Below are 17,465 nucleotides of genomic sequence, written 5' to 3' on the forward strand. Positions count from 1 at the left end.
GGGTGGGGGTGGGGGGGAGTGTTCAAGGGACATATGTAAAAACAATGGTTTTTCAAAATATGGGTTAGATGTTTTGGATTGAACTGATTTTTTGGGAGAATGGTCACTATGATGAGAAAATCATCATCACAAAAAATCAGCTCAATCTGAAATTTTTAAATCCATCAAAAGTGATTTATAAATTATTGGCAAAAATTGACAAAAAATCGACGATCTACATTCTAAATCACTTTTAATGGGGTTAGAAGTTTCAGATTGGACTGATTTTTTTTTTTTATTCCAGATGATTTTCCTAACATAGAGATCATCCTCACAATAAATCAGCTTAATCTGAAACTTTTAACTCATATTTTGAAAATTTATTAATGTTACATTGATTTTCTACAAGACCTTGGATATATGGTTAAATAGGTTAAAAATACCTTATCTTAACAACATGAAGATGAAAGCTTTTTTTTTTTAAGATTCTTGCTAGAGTTTAAAGATAAGGGTATTTAGGTCCTTTCCTATTAGTCTTTCAGACAAAATCAAGGTCAAGGGGCAAGGCTATCTCTATTATTGATCAAGAAGAAAAGGACAGGTTCCTAGGGATCCGTCATAGCACTATCTTCCCATCACAGCTGCAAGTTTGATGCTCTGTATTATTGGCCTTTCAGACGTCTTTTCATCTCCAAAGAAACAAACAACACTCTTACATCACTAAAATCGCCAAATTATTCTTATTTAAAACAGCTTCTACTTCTATATTCTCTCTCACCCGCTCACAATCGGTTCCCCTTCCGCTCTCTTCAATGGATTCCTCACCCCATGATTTATCTTACGATCTTCTCCCTCTCCTTCGAGTCCACAAAGACGGCCGAGTCGAGCGACTCATGGGTTCAGAACTCGTTCCTCCATCTCCACAAGACCCAGAAACTGGTGTCTCCTCCAAAGACATCACCATCTCATCTGACCCCACCATCTCTGCAAGAATCTATCTCCCCAGAATCACAAGCTTTGAAAAGAATCACCAAAATCTACCGCTTCTCGTGTACTTCCATGGTGGCGGATTCTGCGTAGAATCCGCTTTTTCTTTTCTAAACCATCGATATCTCAACATCTTAGTTTCCAAAGCTAACGTCGTTGTTGTATCTGTGGAGTACAGGAAAGCCCCTGAATACCCTCTCCCCATAGCTTACGAAGATTCTTGGGCTGGACTTCAATGGGTTTTGTCCCACTCGAAGGGACACGTGGCAGATGGTGAACCATGGTTGATTGATCATGTTGACTTTGACAAAGTCTTCTTGGGAGGTGATAGCGCTGGTGCTAATATAGTCCACAACTTGCTTTTGCGTGCCAAAAGTGGAATTCTAGGTGCGTTTGTGTCCCATCCATATTTCTGGGGATCCGACCCGATTGGATCAGAGTCGGATGCGGATCCTGGTGTGAGATCGTTGGTTGAGCGGATCTGGTTGTTCGTTAACCCATCGACGACTGGAATTGATGACCCATTGATCAACCCGTTTGGGTCTGGTGCACCGAGCTTGGCTGGGCTTCGATGTGGCCGGATCTTGGTTTGTGTGGCTGGGAAAGATGTATTGAGAGAGAGAGGTAGGGTTTATAGTGAGGAAGTCAAGAAGAGTGGGTGGAAAGGAGAAGTGGAGTTGATTGAAATAGAAGGAGAGGATCATGCATTTCATATGTTTGACCCTTATTGTGAGAATGCTGAGATCAATTTTAAGTGCTTGGCTTCATTTCTCAATCATTAAAGCTTTGTGTGTAAGGATCCAACCCTTATAATAAAAAATAAAATAAAGATCCTTATAACTATAGTTTCTATTGTGGAGGTATGTATATGTTCATATGTTCCATGGTTTTAATACTTGATTTTGCGTCTCATCTAGGACGAGTTTTTCGATATGTTCGAGACATTTCGTAAAAAAGTTTTAGTAGTCCGTCTCATCCATACCTGATATCGAGATGACTCAAATGATACGTCACTATGTGAAAAAGGCTCATATTTGACGGTTTTAGCTCGTCAAATTTTGAGAAATTTGATAGACCCTTCCGTCAAATATGCCCGTCAAATATTCTCTTGTAGAATTTTTTTTTTTGACGGCCCTGGACTATCAAATTATTGGAGAATGGATTTAAAAAAAACAAAAAAAAATCCATAGAGTATGATCGTCAAATTTGGAGGTTTAACAAATAATAACACGGTTCTCTAATTCACCAATCACAATGAACAAAATAATATTTAAAAAAAAAAAATTAGAAAAAGAAAAAACAAAAGAAAAATCATAAAACAAACTCCAAACTAAACTAAATAACCCAAAATTAATATACATGTAAACCTTTTTATTAAGATCGAAAATTCTGTCGAAGCTACAAATAACTGACAATAAAGCAGTATATGATATATATACAGCTATTTATGTCACACTCCTGATTTAATTTAGAACACAAAACACAAACAATTGAAGAAGCAATAATAGATTCTAAGAGATACCTAAAAGAAAGCCTAAGAAGTAACTTTATAGACAAACTGTAAGAGAACCAACCCTCCTCAATATTATATATGGCCTGCAATCTTGTTGTTGATCAAACTGTGAGTGGTTGTTGCTTGCCATTCCCATCATAAGGTTCGGTGGATGCCTCGGATTTCTTCTTCAGAACAACGATCCATGTCGTAACTTCCAACACTAATGCAATCCCACCAAATACACACAATACCACAATATAAGCTGTTTTCCACATTTTAGCTGGATCCAACATGTTTAGACCTTTAAACACCATCAACAACTCAAAAATCACTGAAACATAACTGAAAAATCATCAATATTAACAACTAAAGACAAAATAAAAGCACCAAAACCCTCCAAAAATTCAAAAATTTAAAAGAAAAATCTGAAACAATGATAACTTTATCATTAGGTGTAGAGATCGACTATAGAACCAGATCGTTGGAAGAGTAAATCAAATAAAAAACATACAAATAAAATGCAAGAGATGCAAATCAAAGAGAAGAGGGAAGGAGAGTTCATACCGATTAGCCCTAGCTAGAGCTTCGAGAGCTAAAAATCCAATATGAAGGAGAGTTCGTATCGATTTCTAGATTCTTACAAGGGAAGATGCATACTTGGTGATTGAGTCTATGTGTGAGGTGCAAAAAAACCCTAGAGATTGAGAGATAACATACCAGAAAGCCGAGTGAGAGATCGAGTTGAATGAGAGAAGGTAAATCGTGAGTGTTGCGTAAGAACCTTAGAGCGATGTCGATCGAGAGAGAGAGACTGTGAGAGAGAGATATGGAAGGTCGATCGATCGATCGATGACTGTGAGCGAGACACAGAGAGAAAGAGAGACAATGAGAGAGACACACAAAAGGAGAGAGAGATGAGATCGAGTTAGTGAGAGTGAGATCGAGTGTGGGATTGGAAACGTGGTCCGAAGGCCGCGGAATTTGGGTATCAAAAATTTGACGGGCCACGCCCAACAAATTTTTTTTTTTTAATTGGGGATTTTCACGTAGTGCGTCTTGATCTTGGACGAGGTTTGAAACCATGATTTAGACATTCCACGACCTCATCATTGTCCTTCGACTTCGAGCATTCCATAACATAATTTGATTTCGAGTTTCAATTTCCTAATCTCGAGGGCTCTAACTCAGGAGTATAGAGTTAGTTATCTAGAAGATCGCACATATTAACATGAATCCTGAGGTGACATGTGTCATCGTTGATTGGAATTATCCTCTCGACACAATCATTGTGAATCATGGATCTTGAAGATCCAAAATCTAATTTGTAGAGTTCAAAAATTGTAAAAATTAAACTAGAATTTACGGGAACTACTTTCGATTACTTTATTTTTAGATGAAATTTCTTGTGTAATTATTGATGTTTTAGAATTTTTTGTTCATTTTTACTTTTCGTTGAGGGGCTACCTCAATCTTCTCTTTTTGTATTTATTTCCTCTCATTTCTTCAATATATTTTATACTTATCAGGAAAAAAAAATCGGATAAAGAGTTCAAAAATTGTAGAAAACTAAACTATACTACCTCAAAGTCCAGAGGTGTCCACTTGACCCCAAAGTCTTGAAAATGTAACCATAACTCATCTTAATAAGTCATGGCGGTTAGGTGAATTACGACACCATTATTAAAAAGTTAACATATGCCTTAAGGACGCACCTTAAGATCCATTAAATACACCTTGAAAATAAGCATCTCCTGGGTATTTTTGGTAAAAAGAAATCTTTTAAAGACATTTTTGGAAGAAAATTCGATTTTCAAGATGTATTTAATGCAGTTTAACCTTAGAGCACATGTTAACAAAACCCTTATTAAAATATCAAGATGTGCCCAACATGGACTTTATCACCATGAAACTTAAAAATACCATGTGTTACAATTTTTGAATATGGTGTAGGTAGAATAAAAATAATACAATTAGGAATTTTCAAATTTTCTATAAACAAAAAAAATAGAGATAAATGTTGAACTGCAACTTGGGAGGGTTGAAGGGTAAACCCAGGTGCAACCCAAGCTCAACTCGACCCTACCATCGGGCTCAAGCTCATCAACCTATGATTGAACTTCTAAAATCAAGTTGAGCTTGGGTTAGTCCGGGTTGGACTCATTGAACATGAAAATTTTCATTTTGATCATAGAAAGAAAAATCAATAAAAAAAATTTCCTTAGTTCTACAAATATATGTAGGAAAAGAAAAATAAAAAATAAATTAAAATATTATATATTGATATATAGCATGGGGTTCAGGTTGAGTTGGGTTGCCCAAACCCTCAACCCGAATTTAGATATCTTAGCTCATGCTCAACTCATATTCTACATAACTCTGCCTTGGTTCGCCTATCAATTAGGTTGAACCCGAGTTGAGTTTAGGTCAGCCTCTTCAAGTTACAGTCTTAAATAAATATAAATTATTTTAACTTAAACACATTTATGTTATTTTACCAAAATTTTTATTGACTTGATCATTGAAGTGCAATCACAAACAAAATGAAAGAAATTTTATATTCACGATAAAGATCAACAACAAATCTTTACCACGGGAGACAGAAAATATACATTGACAAGTGGTTCCCACTCCATGGTAGGCCTTTAATTTCAAACAATATGCATGTGCCATATGTATAATCGTCGGGTAGTGAAGACGGAAACTCCCGTATTCGAAAATGCGCTTAAACCTTTCTCTATTATATGTTCTCACATAGTGATCTTGCAAATTCCAGCACAGATAAGAAAAATGAGGTCCTTGTTCCTCTGCAATACAACTGTACGGTTCACTCAATTTTCAAAAACCGTTAGTCGTTATAATGGCTCTCCATTTCCCTCTCTCTTCCCATTTCAAGTCCCTCTAAACAAAACACTAAACCCCATTTCTTTCCCTTCTCCTTCAACATCTCCATTCACTATAAATTGCAAAGAGAGTGATGATGAGGACCACTGGATTTCAAATTCTTCGGCTTACGCTGTCCTTGGCGTCGAACCAAACTGCTCTTTCGATGAACTCAAAGCCGCTTTTCGATCTAGAGTACACACACTAACCCATAATTTGATTAATTTTTAAGAGTTCTAGTGATGTAATTTTTACTCATTTGGTTATCACAGGTGAAGCAATTCCACCCTGATGTGTGCAAAGATGCCCAAGATTCGGATTTAATGATTCGCCGTGTGATTCGGGCTTATGAGGTACAACTATTTACTAAAACAGAACAACGTGATTTAATGTAGGATTTTTTTTTTTTTTTTTTGTCTTGGATTGTTAATTATAGTTTGGGTCATAATGGTCTGTAAGTGTCAATTTTGAGATTAAAAAATTAATCCTGAATTGCTGTGGTGTAGATGTTGTCCAAGAATCACCAATTCGAGATGGCCGACAGGTAATCTTGGCCTTAAGTAATTGTATTTAAGTAAGCTAAGATTAGTACTTTATTATTTTGGTGATTTGAACTTGAAATAGGGAATGTTTAGATCCTTTTGATGAACCTGAATGCGAGGCGTTCGATCTGTTTGTCAATGAGACTCTTTGTATTGGAAAAGGTACCTTATTCTCATGGCTCTCATGCCCTAATGTTTGATTTTGTTGCATTATTGCTAATTAGGTTGCTCAATAATATTGATCTCACATTCAATAATTCTTGAATCTGACTAATAAAAAGATCCCCCCTTTTTTATTTTATGCTTTTGTTCTTGTGTTAGAATTTAGAAAATATTTTATTTTTTCAGTTCAAGCTGTCTCTAGCAGTCGAAAAACATCTTCTTCGAGTCCTAGATGTTGTAGATGGCCTTGTTGATGCAAATCCTTTTAAAGCTCCCATAACAACTAACAAGCATTCCCATTGTTTTAAGATTTCAAAATTCTAGTATGCTTTATATTTTAAATCACAAAACGTTGGTTTGATGCACGCGCCAACTGTTTGATTCTCATTGAGAAAGAAGAGCTTGACTTGTCTCATCCGATAGTATGTTTGCATCACCCAGCAATGAAATCCCTAAAAGAGAGGCATTGAAAAAGGTGGCAGAACCGACTAATCATAAATAATAAAAAAACAAAAAAACAAAACGAATAATCGTTAAGTTCAAATACTTTCAAGATGACCCCCCTCAAACTCAACTGCCTAGGACATATTAAACTGGATCTGTTGATCTTCAGTGGTCTCATGCTTAAGTAATTGTTTCTCAAGTCCTTTGAAAGTTAGTGGTTCCCTTCTCTCTTTTGGTCTTGGGTCTTAGTGAGATAGGTCATTATGGATCCTGAATCCATCATGGTCTCATACCATGACCTTTCCACACAACAATCCCTGATGTTTAAGTAATATCTTGGATCACGAAGATCCACCACACTCGTGTTTCTGGGGATTCATCTTTGGCTTTTTGAAATAAGAGAGGTCAAGAAGTATCTTATAAGATTCAGCAAAAGACCCATCTGAAATTTAACATAAAACACATATAGCTTGCCACTCACGAGTTCATGATCAACAATCGAAAGCAACAATGTATGTTGCAATGCACACTTCATTACCAAGGATATGTTGCAATGTTGTACGATTTTTATTGACACATTCATTTGTTCTTCAAACAAGAAGGAATTCTTGTGAAATGGCTGAAATTTTCCATATACAAAATGAATGAGCGCCGCAGTAGACCTTTTTGTCTACTTTTGTATCTAGGCATTGTTTTGTTGCTAAACAAAAGATAGCTAAAAAACTTAAGCTTGTGGATCTAGCATATGTGGAAATTTAACTTGGTTCAAATTGGGCTACAGGAGCTATATGGGCCACAAATTGGTGAGACCCAAATTGCCAATTGGTACCAAAATATTAAAAAAAATTATGTTTCACATTACGAAATACTGCGTCTTAAGGGTTGTCGAAATCCCTTTTAAAAATAGATTCAATTTGGCTCTAATAGTAAAGAATTGCTTCACTTAGTTCATTTATTTGTGCTTTTTCATACTGCAAAGAGGGAACTAACCTTCTTGAGAAGGTTTCCTTCTTATTTTTAATAAAATCTATCATTTTTATCTTTTTCAGGATGTCCATATTCATGTGTAAAAACAGCACCTTATGTCTTCTCCTTTGTTTCTTCAACTGGTACTGCACGCGCAACTTCTCAGGGTTAGATTATGCTCCTTTTAAGTTATTTTTTGCGATTGTATGTGCAGAATGGCTGGGATCTCTCATCAACAATCACAATAGTGTATCTTTTATTTATCTAATTATATTAATGAATAGTTTAGTTATCAGATTCAAAATCCATCGAAACCTTTGAGTTATTCATCATCATTAAAGCCTTTTGCCCAATTATTTGGGGTGGGCTGGACAAAATATGTCCTTCATTCAATTATGTCTAATTCCATGCCTCACTGTTATTGCAAGTGTGTTCAATCCATGTTCTTTTGGGTCTTCCTTTCACTCTTCACCTATAGTTACTCTAGTGGCAGCACCAATATTTAAAGATGCCAGCTTGTTAAGTTGGTAAAATTTGTGGGTGTCAATAATAAAAATCCGTCTTCATCCAATAACAGTCCCCCCCCCCCCCCCCCCCCCCCCTCAAAATAGTGCGTTTTACACTCTCTTACCAATCCCCTAACATGAATTATGATCGTCCAAGACTTCAATGGAGGAATGGAATTTGTTCTGCTGGGCCCAAATATTTAGTATAAGGCTTTGATGATGATAATTGTGGCATGGATAGGTTTGATTCTCTTGAATTACAAAGCGAAGGGTTCTACATTCCACTACACTATGTGGCTGTTTTCCATAGCAACCCCTATGGAGAGGGCCTTTCCAATTGGTGCATCTACACTTTTGCCAGTGAAATATTGGTCACAAAATGTTAGACATTAAGGCCATTCGAGAGCTTATTTTCACTGTTAGGAAGACACTTGTCCCACTACGCCTGCCTTTTATGCCCGTCATCAATAGTTTATTTTTGTGTCAAAAACCGCCACTATACGTTCTAATTTATTTATTTTTTCTGTCATCTCCTTTTCGTAATTTTGTTTTTTGGAACCATAATTTATGTATGCAGGATGTGGGGACGATTACCAAGTTCAACAAGCCGTTGGCCAATGCCCGAGAAACTGTATCCATTATGTAACACCTTCTCAACGAGTTATTCTGGAGGAGATACTCGAAGGGTAGCAATTCACTAACTTCCTCTCACCAAATTTTAGGATTTTTCATTATTAATTTATCACGAAAAAGTTTCCAATTCTCTTTATTTATCTTGATTTCTTGTAGTATCTTGAGTTCACCTTATAATGACTTGGCTGAGGCAGACTACTTGTATTCTCTCATCACCAAAGCTAAGTTCGAGAACAATCGTTATCGGAAGCCCAAGAAGCAACCCAAAACTTCCACACAAAATGTTGATTGGTTTTGATACTAAATTATCAATGTTGATGTCCTGATGGACACCACCACCACCATCATCACCTCTGTTGAGTAGATGGAAGAAATGGGATTATACTATACTATCTGATGGTCAATGCCTTGACATAGATCTGATGGGACAGAATCACGAGGCTTTGAATAGAAATGCTATGGACATGCTTTCGTCGATTGAGGTGTGAACTTAATGTACTGTATTGTTATTGTATATAGGTTTACACATAGAAAAAGGGATTAGTTTATCGGGTAAATTACCATTTTTCAACGAGATCATGACTTTTATAATCAGCGAAATTGTCACTTTTAGAATAATTACCTGTGATCTCGCTATTAAATATCAAACGATATTTGACTTAAAAAGTTACAATATATCTGATTTATTAAGTCATGATATAACTGCCTCATGTTTTAATTTTTTTATTAGCGAGATCATCACTTTTAGAATAAAATACATGCGATCTCACTAATCACTTTAAAATTAGAATAAATACCTATGATCTTGATCTCGCAAGCTCATGCTCATGCATGTTTTGGGAATTAAAATGAAAAATGTACTGAAATGGGATTTTAACAAAAGTTGTGCATGTTTTGGGAGTTTCCTCTTAATTTAACTAACCCCTTGAGTGATTTGAGAGAAGGAAATGTTGGTTGACTCAGGAAGCGATCGAAATTTTGGGTTGATTTGTGATCATTGAATGAGCACCACCCATGTGACACCAACATCTATTGGATCCATATTATCTAATTTCATCAACATCGAGATGCTAAAATCTGGTTTATTTTTTATAGCATTGTTTTAAGGGAAAATTAATTACTAAAAGTGGATTAAATAGTTTAATATTTACAATATATATAATTACCAAAAACGAATTAAGTCGTTGGACAGTCCAGTGTTTTAGTAATTCATTGGATTGTCCAACGTTTTAATGAGTTAAATTACATTGTTTTACCAAAATTATGTTTTCAGGATGATTAAAACGCTCGGCTATCCAGCATTTTAATCTTGCTTTTAACTCCCCACAATTTAGCCTCCATTTAAATGTTGGACGGTCCAGCAAGCTATTAAAATGATGGACTGTCCAACTACTTAATTTGTTTTTGATAATTTTTCGGAAAAATCCGTAAATATTAAAATATTTTACCCTCTTTTAATAATTTACCCTTCTTTTAAAATTCAAAACTCAGCTTGACTCAAATATCCACCGAGTCAAGTCAAATCAATTCAGCTTTAGTCGTATGACCACCCAGTCAAGTCAACATCGTTTTAATGTTTATTGTCAAAATCATTTGGACTGGCCAAAGACCCCAAACCAAAAAATACTCAACATTTCCAAGAATTTAAGAAAAGGGTTGTGCTACAGTAACATTAAAACTGACAACAATTCCACATTGCTGAAGTGGAGGTACACATATAAGCTATACATGTTTTTCTTTACTGAATAATGATGAATGCACATGGTGTTGGTATGTGGCTGGGTACGTGGCTCACATGGCAAGGGCATATAGCCATTCATCTTTTTTCTATATATCTCGATGAAAAAGATCTATGGTTTTGTGCCCTTGCCATGTCAGTCACGTACTAGCACCATGTGCATTCATCACGACTCTTTTTTTTTTTTTTTTTGTAACCGAGGGAGTATCCCATCAACACTCTCAAGTAAGCGTGACAGACTAATCTCCCTTGGGGGCCCCGCATGACCAACCCCATACGAGTTTTAAGGGGACGAACCCAAACCCATTAAGTGCCACACAAGGTGGTGGGAAGGGGATTCGAAGACAAGACCTAGGGAGCACACCCAGTCTTACCCTCAAGCCCAACCCCGGTTGGTACGACTCTTTTTTTACTTGTATCTCAATTAACAGCATTTATGATTATGTACATACATCCACGTCACTAATGTGAGAATCGATGTCAATTTTAATGTTACTTCATCATTTTTATTAATTTTTCATGTAATTAAAAAAAAAAAAAAACAACAACAACAACAACAACGTTGTTATTTTGGTAACTTTCCTTATTTTAAAAATTTTAAAATAAAGAAGGATATTGTTTTTTGAGAGCTACTATTGTCACACCAAGTTTTACTAATGCCACACCAATTTCTATGTAAATTGCACAGTTGGTGTGGCGTTAGTAAAGCTTGGTGTGGAAATAGTAACTCTCATTTTGTTTCTCTCCGCAAAAATGTCATGTGCTTGAATAACTTGGTCAAGTTTTTGACCCGATCCATTTTTTGAGATGGCTGGTTGAGTTGAGTTGGAGATTTGGTGCCATCAAGTTTCCTGGTCAACTCACTTGAAACCCTTCCGAGTCTGTTTGACTTGGCCTGTTTCTGATACAACTCGACCGAGTTTCCAATTGACTCGACGAGTTTTAAAACTAGGGTTCATAGTGTGTGTTTTGGACAGAGAGAATCGTGGGCAGTTTCTTTTCTAAACGCTCCGCAAATTATTTCAAATCTCTCAGATCTACAAAAGGCTCCTAAAACTAGCCGTTTATACGTATCATCGAATCCAACGGTTCAAGTTGATTTGTAATTCAAAAATCGAAATCGAAACAAAACCCTATATGACCGTTTGAAGGACCATAAACAAAACCCATCTCTCTCTCTCTCTCTCCCTCTCATCTTACATCCAATTCGTTTCGAGCTCTGAAATCTTCTCATCTTCTTCGCCAAAAGTTCTTAATTTAAAATTTCTGATTCGTTTAACAGAAGTAAACTAACACCATGGAAGGTATGGTTGACTATTAAATTCCTTCTATCTTCTTCTTTGTTTTCCCCCTATTTTACTTGATTGAATTAGATCGATCCGTGATGTTTGGATGTTTTTTCAGATCAAAACCAAGAAACTCTTTCAGAGAAGACCAGTTTCATTGCGGATCATGGTAAGAATTCTTCTCAAATTTCTTCTTGTTTTTATTTATTTTTTTCATTTGAGATTAAACCCTAAGAGATCCAGTTTGTAGATTTTCAATCTTCTTTCTTTTCTTTGTTATAGGTTTCTTTTTTTCTTTTTTCTTTTTTTTTTCCACCATTTTATTTAGTTTTGGGTTCTACACATTGATCTGGTAAGAATTCTGCTCAAACATTTTCTTTTTTCTTCAATGTTGTTTCGTTTGAGATTAAACCCTAAGAGACCCAATTTGTAGATTTTTCAATCTTCTTTCTTTTCTTGGTTATGGGGTTCTTTTTTTTTTCCACCATTTTATCTAGTTTTGGGTTCTACCAATTGATCTGAGGTGTTTGGGTTTTTTTCAGATCAACCACCTAAAAATATCCATTTGATGATCAAAGATGATCTTGTTAATCAAGCCCAAGAAACAACTTCTTCAGATCAGGAGCAGAAAAACCTAATTCCCCCTTTGCAGAGAATCGATTCTTTGAATGAAAAAATCCAGGTCAGATTCTGCAAATATACAAATTTAAATAAATCCAAATCCATTAGCACAGTTTTTTATTGTTTCTGTTTCAGACTTTGAAGAAGGAGCACACAGTGCTTTCCGACGAAGTAAAGTGCATCACTTCGGAACCATTCCCTGGATCTGATGTTTGGGCTGCTCTTCAGCTTTTCAGTATGATCCTTTACAAACCCTCACTGTTCTTTTCCTCCTTATATCTTATCTTGGGTAAATTACCTGATTTATTTATGCTGTAATGGGATTATTCAGGTTCTGAATATGAAACTCTCAAGAAGAAATACCTTGAAGAAAGTCTTCAACGAAAACGCCTCTACAATGAAGTAATTGAGCTTAAAGGCAACATAAGGGTCTTCTGCAGATGTAGGCCATTAAACCAGGATGAAATCGCCAATGGTTACTCTTCAGTGGTAGATTTCGATCCATCTCAAGAAACTGAGCTACAAATTGTTTGCTCTGATTCTTCCAGAAAACAATTCAAGTTTGACCATGTATTTGGTCCCCAGGACAATCAAGGTAATCATAATCTAGGGGAAAAAAACCATACATAAATTTTTGTTTAAAGAGGATTCAGTTTAATGGGTTTGTGTTTGATTCTCATTGCTGAAGCTTTTTCAGTAATTTTACAATGAGCCATCTCATTTTAATTTATGTATTATAAGATCCGAAGAAAGGGAACATATGGGTTGAGAGGTATTTAATTTCTTGATTTTGGAAAACTTGCAGAGGCTGTATTTTCTCAGACTTCACCTGTCGTGACTTCGGTGTTGGATGGGTTCAATGTCTGTATATTTGCTTATGGGCAGACAGGGACAGGAAAGACATTTACAATGGAAGGAACCACGGAAAACCGAGGAGTTAACTATAGAACCTTAGAGGAATTGTTTCGGGTTTCCAAGGAGCGCAACGGTACTATGAAATACGAGTTATTTGTGAGTATGTTGGAAGTTTACAATGAGAAGATTAGGGATCTTCTAGTCGAGAATTCCAACCTACCATCGAAAAAGTAAGTATTTTTTTTTTCTCTTCACTTTCTTCAATTGGTTTAAACTGGAAAGAAAGAGGAAATTTTTATAGGTTTTGGATGTTTGTGAAAATTTATGAAGGTTGGAGATAAAGCAAACAGCAGAGGGAACACAGGAAGTCCCAGGGTTGGTTGAAGCTTCTGTGCACAACACAGAGGAGGTATGGGAGCTGCTTAAGACTGGAAGCCGAATTAGAGCCGTTGGATCAACCAACGCTAACGAACTCAGTAGCCGCTCTCATTGGTAAACAGTGGTTATTGAATCTTGTTTTTTCTGTTTGTCATCAATTCCATATACACCAATTTAGAGGTCTTAGTTTCTTGGTATTTTATCCCCACTTATCAAATTCGGGTGTTTTTGGCTCTTTCTCTAAAAATCCATCCCTAAAATTTGTATCTATAAACTAATACCAATGCGTTTTAACACTTTAGACAGAATAGAATGGAGGAACAAAATTTGTTCTGCAGACCCCAAATTTTATGATGATGATGATTCCTTGTAGGAAATATTGAATATGTTTTTCTTAATAGTAATTCTGATAAACAAAGTGAGGGTGAAGAAGATATTGTGTTTTTGAGGATGTTATATGATGAAGATAAATGATATAATATCCTTTTTGAATGCAGCTTGTTTCGAGTAACTGTAAGAGGGGAGAATTTGGTAAATGGGCAGAGGTCCAGGAGCCACCTCTGGTTGGTAGACTTGGCGGGTAGTGAGCGTGTTGGGAGGATTGAAGTTGATGGTGAGAGGCTTAAAGAGTCTCAATTTATTAATAAATCCCTCTCGGCACTTGGTGATGTTATCTCTGCTCTAGCATCCAAGACACCCCACATTCCCTACAGGCACCTCTCTCTCTCTCTCTCTCTCTCTCTCTCTCTCTCTGTGTGTGTGCATGTGTGTGTATCTAATGTTTGTATGTGTTTTGTTGTCCAAACCAGGAACTCTAAGCTCACTCATTTGTTGCAGAGTTCTCTTGGTAAGCTTGTTCTTGTTTAAAAATTAAGTCCTTTATGCTTAGACTTGTTATTAAACATGGTAATTGACTGATTAGTATATAGTTTTGGTCAATCTCTATTTAAAGATTTTACCCCCCGGAAACTTTTACTAATACATGAATTACAACGAAACATACAGGCGGCGATTGCAAGACTTTAATGTTTGTTCAAATAAGCCAAAGTTCTGCAGACTTAGGGGAGACCCTTTGCTCCCTGAACTTTGCTAGTCGAGTTCGGGGGATTGAGTATGGCCCCGCCCGTAAACAGTCAGACCCTTCTGAAATTTTCAAGTACAAACAGATGGTAATAATCTCATCTCTACATATTCTATACTAGAATGATAGGACAACTATCGAATGAAGTTTACTTCATGGTTTGAACTCATGCAACTTGGCTACTTTTTCTAACAGGCCGAGAAGCTAAGGCATGAAGAGAAAGAAACAAAGAAGTTACAGGACAGTATGCAATCCTTGCAACTAAGATTTGCTGCCCGTGAACAACTCTGCAGAAGTCTCCAAGAGAAGGTAATAAGTAGTTTTTAAAAAAAAAGTTTCCAACATGTTCTCTTCCATTTCCATCAATTTCAAAGAGTTAACTGATTTTTTTTTTTTCCAAAATTTCTTAACAGGTTCGAGACCTTGAGAACCAATTAGCAGAAGAGAGGAAAACCCGACTCAATCAAGAAACCAGAGCTGCCCGATCATTAGCATCATCAGCTATACCACAATTTCCGAAGGGCCAAATACAGAAAAAACCGCCGTTGTGTCCCTCAAAGCTGAGGCCACCACTGAGAAGAATCACAAACTTCTTGCCCTCTCCATCAGCGGTCCCACCACATAAACTTGGCTCTGCCCCACTTACTGCAGCATCAGGAGTAGACAAAAACAAAGAAAACATTTTGGGGACAATGGTAACGATGACCAACACTAGAACTTTGATGCAACCGAGGAGAATTTCAATTGCGGTACGGCCTCTTAGTGCAACAACACAGGTTCATCAGCCCAAGAGAAGGGTCTCTATCGCGACTATCCGCCCTGAGTCACACTCATCATCAACTATGACACCACTCAACACCTCTAAATTCCAATCAAACAATGGTGGTGGTCGACTACAGTCATTCTCAAAGGACCCACGAAGGAGGGTATCAGTGATGGAGTTGAGATCAGCAACAGCGGGAGATGCAACTCCAGTTGTTGGTCGATTACAATCAAGGTTCTTGGGCAGTCCTCCAGTGCAGGTTGGCTCATGGAAGCCAAAGCATCCAACCGTGGTTGCTCTGCAAAGGAGACATTTTGTGTGGAGTCCACTTAAGCAAAGAAGCCTGAAGAATGATAGAAAATCAATACTTTCTACTAAATTTTTAGACAAATTGTAGGTACATTCGAACAAGTCTTCAGTTTCGCCATTACATTGTGTCATCCCATCCCATCCATTCTACATTATAGTCGTTACTTGTTAGCCATTTGGTTGAGGAATCATGCTTAATATATAAGTCAGAGATTTGACTGTCGTTGTAAATTGGTTTCTCATCAAAGCGGTGGGGTAAAAGTAATTTGGGCAGGCTCTATAATCTTACTTTTTTAACATTCTTATTTTTGTGTAGGCATGTTTGTTGTCCTAGTTCTGTTTGATTCAGTTCATTTGTAATCCATTGAGAAATCCAAGTAGATACACTACTGTTCATTCATAATTCTGAATTACAAGTTGTTTCTTGTTTGCCATTAAGTAATTTGACTGTCGTTGTAAATTTGTTCCTCACTGGTGTGATGTTGGTAAATGTAAACGTAATTTGGCAAAATCTTGCTTTTAACCCCCCCCCCCCCCAAGTCTATTGTATGCCGTCCATTTTTTTTTTTTGCAAACCAGTTTTGATGGGGTTAAAAGTTTAGGAATGGGCTGATTTTTGGTGAGGACGATCTTCTTATTATACAAATCTCTTCACCTAAAAGCGGTCCATTCCAAAACTGCTAACCCCCGTGTATGACAAAACGTGTTGGCCAAATAGTTGGCACTCATGGGTTAGTCACTCTTACACATGTTCCTTACATGTTGGATATTCGTTATGTATTGGACATTGAATTATTTCTTTAAAATGCACGGGATCCCACATGAAGAGATGCGAAAAAAGATATCTTCTAACAAATTGTTTGTTTCCATATTTTCTTGAAAATTAAAACACTCTTCAAACATTACAAATGTTTGGCTACTATAACACTAGTGCAAGCAATTTCAATAGTTGGTTACAATTATGATTAGAGTCATATAAAATCCTAAACAAAAAAAAAAAGAAATCTAACCAAAAATGAGAGAACTTTTATTGGCACCCCAACTTTTACTTTTATTTTTAATTTGGATTTAAGATGTAACAGTTGGGGTGTCAATGGAAGATTAACGCACTCTTCAAACATTACAAAGGTTTGGCGCAAATTATAATGCAACATTACACAACAATAATATGACACTTCCCACAAATGTTATACACTCGTGGGAAACTCATTCTCACACCCCTAATAAATGTCCGTCTGTTTCTAGTCAACCCATCATCTTTAACCTCTTGGCAGCCACATCATAACACATGATTAGGCTCAAATTATGATCTTAACATTACAAAACATTATAACATTCTTGCAAACAATTTTAGTAGTTGTTTACAATTATGATTAATGGAATGGGTGAGAATGGTGTGTTCTATGTGGAACCCTTACTTTAGAGTCCGCCTTGCCTTACTAAGGGTCATTGGGTTCACCTCTTGGCATTCAAACACATGATCCGATCCTTTAAGGTTGTAGAGGACAAAATTCTATAACATTTGAAAGAAAACAAAATTAAAAATATTATTTTCGCCATTGAATTTCATTTTTAACTTTGAGAGTTACATGGAAGTTCGGTAGTCATCCATTTTTCAAAACTTTGGATCTAATTCAAAAGAAATTATTTTTTGTATTTTTTTTATTAGAGTTTTTAGATGAAACTTAGAGGATTCTGATGTGGTAATCTATTTAAGCAAATCAACCCTTAGTAAAGCCTTACTATGCTGTCAAGGAAAGGGTTTCTCCTTACTTTATTAAGTTGTTTATGAACAACTTATGAATTAGGCTAGCATGACTAAGTTAATAAGATTTTGAAT

The 17,465-nt window shown here is 36.3% G+C and overlaps 3 protein-coding genes across 4 annotated transcripts; all 3 read left to right on the top strand.

Moving 5' to 3' along the window:
• Positions 1–682: 682 nt before the first annotated feature.
• LOC147395777 (2-hydroxyisoflavanone dehydratase-like) lies at positions 683–1,811 on the top strand. Its single transcript, XM_086450322.1, has one exon. The coding sequence runs from the start codon at positions 792–794 to the stop codon at positions 1,746–1,748; it is 957 nt and encodes a 318-aa protein (XP_086306448.1). The 5' UTR covers positions 683–791; the 3' UTR covers positions 1,749–1,811.
• Positions 1,812–5,156: 3,345 nt separating this feature from the next.
• Positions 5,157–9,065, top strand: LOC147395778 (Chaperone DnaJ-domain superfamily protein). 2 transcript variants are annotated; one of them, XM_086450324.1, is made up of 7 exons: positions 5,157–5,536; positions 5,614–5,694; positions 5,848–5,885; positions 5,966–6,045; positions 7,539–7,598; positions 8,539–8,647; positions 8,751–9,065. In XM_086450324.1, exons 1-7 carry the CDS (start codon positions 5,249–5,251, stop codon positions 8,890–8,892), a joined length of 798 nt encoding a protein of 265 aa, XP_086306450.1. In that variant the 5' UTR covers positions 5,157–5,248; the 3' UTR covers positions 8,893–9,065. The 2 variants fall into 2 exon arrangements, with proteins under 2 accessions (XP_086306450.1, XP_086306449.1); XM_086450323.1 differs by having other exon boundaries at positions 5,174–5,536; positions 7,539–7,622.
• A 2,343-nt stretch (positions 9,066–11,408) lies between these two features.
• LOC147395779 (P-loop containing nucleoside triphosphate hydrolases superfamily protein) lies at positions 11,409–16,082 on the top strand. The gene is made up of 12 exons (XM_086450704.1): positions 11,409–11,636; positions 11,737–11,787; positions 12,161–12,300; positions 12,375–12,474; positions 12,571–12,834; positions 13,045–13,324; positions 13,425–13,586; positions 13,970–14,189; positions 14,286–14,319; positions 14,478–14,641; positions 14,749–14,862; positions 14,967–16,082. The coding sequence occupies exons 1-12, from the start codon at positions 11,630–11,632 to the stop codon at positions 15,711–15,713; spliced, it is 2,283 nt and encodes a 760-aa protein (XP_086306830.1). The 5' UTR covers positions 11,409–11,629; the 3' UTR covers positions 15,714–16,082.
• Positions 16,083–17,465: the final 1,383 nt, after the last annotated feature.

Source organism: Akebia trifoliata, chromosome 8 (assembly GCF_017979445.1).
Source record: "Akebia trifoliata isolate Shusen 1 chromosome 8, ASM1797944v1, whole genome shotgun sequence".
NCBI lineage: Eukaryota > Viridiplantae > Streptophyta > Magnoliopsida > Ranunculales > Lardizabalaceae > Akebia > Akebia trifoliata.

What these genes read in the sequence shown, in the direction of transcription:
- LOC147395777 (XM_086450322.1), top strand. Translation starts at nt 792, where the DNA reads ATGGATTCCTCACCCCATGATTTATCTTACGATCTTCTCCCTCTCCTT.
- LOC147395778 (XM_086450323.1), top strand. Translation starts at nt 5,249, where the DNA reads ATGAGGTCCTTGTTCCTCTGCAATACAACTGTACGGTTCACTCAATTT. An exon ending in AAGCCGCTTTTCGATCTAGA is followed by an intron (nt 5,537 to 5,613) that starts GTACACACACTA and finishes TGGTTATCACAG; the next exon opens with GTGAAGCAATTCCACCCTGA. An exon ending in CAATTCGAGATGGCCGACAG is followed by an intron (nt 5,886 to 5,965) that starts GTAATCTTGGCC and finishes AACTTGAAATAG; the next exon opens with GGAATGTTTAGATCCTTTTG.
- LOC147395779 (XM_086450704.1), top strand. An exon ending in CAGTTTCATTGCGGATCATG is followed by an intron (nt 11,788 to 12,160) that starts GTAAGAATTCTT and finishes GGTTTTTTTCAG; the next exon opens with ATCAACCACCTAAAAATATC. An exon ending in CCCACATTCCCTACAGGCAC is followed by an intron (nt 14,190 to 14,285) that starts CTCTCTCTCTCT and finishes CAAACCAGGAAC; the next exon opens with TCTAAGCTCACTCATTTGTT.